At 32.0% G+C, this 6,075-nt stretch overlaps 1 protein-coding gene across 1 annotated transcript in view; it reads left to right on the forward strand.

Moving 5' to 3' along the window:
* MIGA1 (mitoguardin 1) overlaps positions 1–5,801 on the forward strand; it is a 91,620-nt gene extending 85,819 nt beyond the window's left edge. Inside the window, exons 14-15 of the mRNA XM_019644041.1 lie at positions 364–480; positions 2,150–5,801. Coding sequence (XP_019499586.1) covers positions 364–480; positions 2,150–2,365 — 333 coding nt within the window. The 3' untranslated portion in view covers positions 2,366–5,801. The remainder of the gene's footprint in view (positions 1–363; positions 481–2,149) is intronic.
* Positions 5,802–6,075: the final 274 nt, after the last annotated feature.

The following is a 6,075-nucleotide window of genomic DNA, read 5'->3' on the forward strand; positions in this document are numbered from 1 at the left end:
CAACGTCCTCCACAACTAGACTGAAGAACAAAACGACAGCAACTTGTCTGTTCCCCTTCCCCTAATTGCCCAGCACTGTTCCCATCCCCCCAATTCCCCAATAAAAATCTTAAAAAAAAAAAAAAAAGAATTAATGTATTTCACATTTGAAACTATTGGCTAGGATATAAAACCTACAGAAAACATTCGGTGACTCTAAAAGTTACGCGTAAGTTTAACTTTCTTATTAGGCTGGCTCATCATTGACCCTTGGTCTACCGTCAAAAAGAGCTGGTCATGTGATGCATAGCAATTTCAGTTTCTACTAGATAAAGCAAATACAAGAAGGGAAAAATAACTCGATTCTCCTTTATTTTCCAACAGATCCCAGATGGATTTTTTGCCCATTTTTATGCCATTTGTGAGCACATCAGCCCTGTTCTAGCGTGGGGCTTTTTGGGTCCTAGAAATTCTCTCTATGATTTATGTTGCTTCTTTAAGGTATGTTCAATCATTGAATCATTTCTTTTTTCTAAATCAAAAAGCAGATAAGGTATTATTCTGTTTTTGCTTTTGTAGAAGATAGACTGTTGTTTAAAGGTAAAGTTATAAAAGTCACCTAAAATCAGTGTTTAAATGGCAGTAGAACAGTGTTATAGATTTGATGCTTTATCCTGGAGTACATTGAACAAGTCCATTCACCTTATCAGTTCCTTCTGTAATGGATACGTGTTCTAGGATGGTGTTATGATGTTACAGTCAAATTGCTGTAGACAGTTTGTTCTTCATTGCCTGGAGGCTTTTGAAATTTATAAAACAAATAATATCAGCCTTTGCTGCACATGTGGCAATTTGGAAATAACTTCTGATTTAAGGTAATAATGAATGATGAAATCCCAGTTGTGAGAAATAACATGGGAGTTTAAAGTTGTATCCCTATGTCAGCAGTTTTAGTTTGCCAAAACACAGGTTATAGCTCACTGCAGAGTTTTCTGCCTGGCACAGTGCCAAGAAAAATCTCACTATTTTAATAGTCTTGAATTTAGGCTGAGTTTCAAGGAGCAAATAAAAAAGTAAATATAATCACGTATGAATTTGAAGGGTTTTGATATTTAAAAGTTTGGATATTTCATTATACCCTTCATTTAAAAAAACAAAATTACATTTATGTGCTGTTAATGTAGCATTTATGTAAATAGTTTAGGAAATGTTTATTTTACTGTCATTCAAAACTCATGCTTTTTTGATCCGCTTACTTGACCTTCCAAATATAAGGTCTGTGTTTAGTGGGAAAAATTTGGACTGGGAGTTAAGTCTGTCATTATTGAGCAGTCTGGCTCTGGGCAAATCATGCTTTGTCCTCCTTTTCTTCTATAAAATGAGGGGCTTGGCAGGTTGATTGCCATTGACCCTTGCAGCTATAAAACCCAGTGAATCTATGGAGTGTCCCTTCTTAGTACTTAACATTTGATTTGTGTAGGATAGAAATTAAATATTCCTGTTTTTTGCTCTTTGGACTTACTTTTAGTTTCATCACGGCATAACGGCACTGAGACTTAATGCTTAGTAGTATACAACTTGCTTAAAATGAGTTTCAACATAAGTATTCACTTACTGAAATGAAATATCCTTCTCAGTTTTCCACTGATTTGAGGCCTGAAATTATTTTTATTTTGCATGTGTCTTAAGTTTTTTTATATACCTTAATATATACATTTAAATATATACATTTAAAATATATACACTTAAAACTTATGAGTTACAATTATTGGAACTATTTTACTTTTCTGTCTTAAAGTAGTACCAGTGCTCATAGGTAACATTGAAAACTTCTATTATTGGGAAAGGAGTAATAATAGCGCCTTACATTTATACAGTTTAACGGCCATTTCCTGTAGTTTTTTGTTGTTGTTGTTGTTGTTTTTGATCATCACATCATTCCTGAGTACTAAAAAGGACACGTGGTACTGTCCCTTATTTTACAGAAAATGAGACCCCAAAAAGGTTTAATTGCTTGTTCAAGGTCCCTTTTCCAATGAGATAAGAAACTAGCGCCGGAACTCAGGCCTTCTGACTCCTAATTCAATGCATGTTACAATATTAGCAACTATTTAGACTTAATATAATTTTGGTCTAATAAGTGCCAATTTGTTTTGTGTTCATTTTCCAGAATCAAGTTCTTTTCTTTCTCAAAGACATTTTCGACTTTGAGAAAGTGCGCTATTCCAGTATAGAGACTTTGGCAGAAGATCTCAAGCAGTTACTTACTCGCCGCACTGAACTCTTAATAGCCTATGTTGGAGCTGATGCACTGAGGCATACAAGTAGTTGTATAAGTAATCATGCTCATATGTCCAGTGGCCTCGTGGAAGCCAAAGTGCAATAGGTACCATAAAAATCACACAATTTGAGTGTGCTGTGAAATATTTTGAGGTAATTTGATTTTGTAATATAACGCAGAATTGGTGGGTATGGACTCAGGGAGGAAAAAATATCTCGAAAAGAATGAGTGACCGTACTGTAGTTACACAGAAGTTCTATCATTGAATCCCTGTGTAGTGTATCCAAAGCAGCTTTTTACTGTCTTTAGATAATAATATAAGTTGTGAAATGTTGTCTATTTTACAGAAATATTGCTTGAATTGAAGCTAGTACTTGGGAGTTAATTGATTTGTCACTTTGAAGCTGTCTGAAATGTCTAGTATCATTCTCAAAAGCTCTGATACTATGCTTTGCACCTTGAAAGTAGACATGTTAGCTAAGACTGTGGCCCACATGTGCAAGAATATATCACACCTAGTGTCAACAAACTTAACTTTGCCTGAAAATGTATTTTTAATTGTAAAGTTATTCATTTGTTTAAACAAGTTTAGACAGTAGTGGTGTTTAATATATACTGCTCACATTATTGCTTGTGCATTTGCTGATGTATTTGAATCAAAGAAATTGTAATGGCTGAGTATCATTATAAAACATTTAAATGAATTGACGCTGAGAAGTTTACAAGTTACAAATTTATATTAGATTTACTGCAGTTTTCAAAATATATTCAGTTGGTCCTATAAGTTACAATACAGAGACTGAAGAAGTTTATTTTATCTTTTTATAGATTAGAGCATTTTTCTCTTGAATGAGTATTGATTAAAAAGATAACATTTATTAACTATGACAGGCAATTGAAATTTTTCTTGTATAGTTTTGAGACTGTCTCCCAACATCTGAAGGTATTAATCTTGATACAGTAAAATCATTTCTCCTTTCTCCTACAAAACAGGTTTTTAGTTATTCCCACAGAGAACTTAGTACATTTTTGTCATATTATGCCCATATTTTAAAAATATTCATACTTTGAATCTTAGTGAGGTTTTAAAGAAGGTTTATTTTTTCCATAACTATAGAACAAAACATTTTTAATGGTATGGAAGTATATTTCATGTTCTTTATGACAAATATATGAACGAATGGGTTGTTATATAAGGAAGGTTCTTCAGAGTATATTAGATACTTTCAGAGTTGTATTAATTTTGTGTCTAAACCATATACCACTTATTTGAAGTGGATGACTCAGTATATCAAGGGATTGGATGTGTTGATTTTGTTTTTAAAGTGGGCTTTATTCAATTTAGGAGTGAGTTACCCAGAAGGATCTAACTATATTTTTTTAGAATGGATTTTTAGATTAAAGTGCCTAGTTTCTGATTAATGAATAGAAAATGAAAAGTGGGGAGAAAAGCATAATCTTTTAGGGTTTTAAATTTATGTATGTGCCACGTTTATGTAACATTAGTTACAAAATAAGACATTCAGCATCTTTATGCTGTTTGCATGTACTGTGTTCCCTAATGTATAGGTTATGACATTAAACAATATGAAATATTGCTCTAGTAACTTTTTAGTATATAGCGCTTTGACTTTTCTTACATCTATTCTTAATTTAAGAATTGGCTATTTGTAATTCTTATCATTGATGGAGGTGTATCATTAGAAGTATCAAAGCTAAAAATTCCATTATGTAGTGTTTTACTTTTTAATTTATATCTTGTATTTTTAGCTTCTTGTTGAGGTACCACTGGCCTTGAATGATTCACACACATACACACGTGTGTGTGCACACACATTTCCATTATCATGTAGGCAAGACAGTTATTGCTTATATTAAGTTTCTATTTGTGGGGGCTAAATGTTTTTAAGCTGTGGTTTTATAAACAGAGCTATACATAAATTTAATTACTTTTTTATTTGAGGAAGATGTTATTTGAAATCTATTTTGAAGAATTGCACTATTTAATAATGCTGCTACTATATAAGATAAATGGGGAATTTATTTCATTAGATAAGATGAATGACTTTAGAAAGTGTTTTTTCTTTTTCTCATTTACATTTCACCTTTAAAAAAAAGTTGCTCATATTCAAGAGGTTGGTTTGCCTTATTCAGTTGCTTGAGTTTGTTTAGTTTCTGGTCAGTTTAGTAGCTACTACTTTAGTAAAATGCTTTCTTTGTGGCTTTTAACATAAGAGACAAGACTGACAAAATAGAATTTCAAGGTAATAAGTATAGGGAAAAAAGCCTCTCTAATGTAAGAGAAGAAACTTGAATTTTTAAAAGTACCATCTTTTGAAAATGTTTTTGTGCACAGAAGAGTACTTAAGACATATGTGCCAATTTCAGTTTGCCTTGAAACTGGGTTAAACAGCTAAAGCAATGTTTTAAAAAAATAAGAAAATGATTAAACTAGTTTAAAGCCTTTTAGGATAAAACCCTGTCTAACACTTACTCATGGTAATATTATCAGAAAATTGCCATTGCCACCATGAGTCCTATCATTTACTTCCCTATATAAATCATAAGAGGGCCTTCAATTCATCCTGACAAAAATGATTTTTTTTTCCCCCTTCTGTTTTCTGGAAGAAAAAAGGTAAGTGTTCAGAGGATTTATATTTGTTTTGTTTTTTTCCCATTTTTGTTTCTCTACATTTTTGTTCAACTAGAAGGCTTTATTTCTTCTTGAAGGCTTACAGTATGTTTATTAAATGTCAAAATGAGATTATCTTTTTAAAAAGAAGCCAAGTTTTTCATACTGTTACACTTAGCTGCAAAGAACTTTCTCTCAAATAGCATGTTCTTTATTTGCATCCATTTACTATTCTTAATTTGTTCAATTAACTGACTTTATAAAAAATATTTACAAACTTTTTCTTGCCTTAAGGTGTAGCATTTCCTACCTAAATGATTACCCAGTAAGTGATTATTTGTTTTGCGAGAGAGTTCTTTAGTTTATCATTCCTTTAAACCTATGAAATAGGAATGCCAAAGTAACATTTAATATACTTCTGTGTGACCTTTCATAATCAGAAATTTTAAATTATGTTCATAATCTACCTTTATTTTAATGTGAACACATTAGGAAATTATTCAGAATATACATTTGAAAGTGATTATATGAATTAGGCTGAATTCAAAATTTTGGTTTTTTGCTTGGATTAATCAAATGTAGAAGTATTTCTGTATGCGAGACAGGAATTTGTGTAATCTGTGATTAATGGAAACAAGGGCATCCTTTTGTTGTTGTTGTTCCTAATGATTACATTGTTACTGTTTTGCTTAGTTTGAGAACAACCATGTATGAGCTTTACTTGACCAATATCAGTAAATGTGTCTATTTCTTAAATGTAAGGACTGCACTTACTAATTGATGTAAAAGTGAAACAGTACAGTAGCAGAATAAATTAGCACTGGTTCTTTAGCCAAAATAAGCACTGTAACATGGATGTAGTTCTACTGCCAAATAAAATGTGATGGTACATGTTGCTGATGTATTGAATATTTTGTACAATGCTTATATATTTGTGAGGTCACACTTGTTGCATCAAATTGTGTACCCTATGGGAGCTTTCAGTCTCCCATAGACCTCGTGTACACAGGCATAGAGAACACAGACGACTGCAGAAGCACTGTAATCAAGTGTAAAAGTATGTTTTCTTTTTGTACTAACTGGGAGAAAAGACAGTTTCATGATGAGTGAAGTCAAAAGTACTTGGATTTTAATTAACAGTTTAAAGTGTTTTGATAAATAATGTCATCAAGCACATGTAAAT

The sequence above is a fragment of the Hipposideros armiger genome, unplaced genomic scaffold (assembly GCF_001890085.2).
Source record: "Hipposideros armiger isolate ML-2016 unplaced genomic scaffold, ASM189008v1 scaffold_84, whole genome shotgun sequence".
NCBI lineage: Eukaryota > Metazoa > Chordata > Mammalia > Chiroptera > Hipposideridae > Hipposideros > Hipposideros armiger.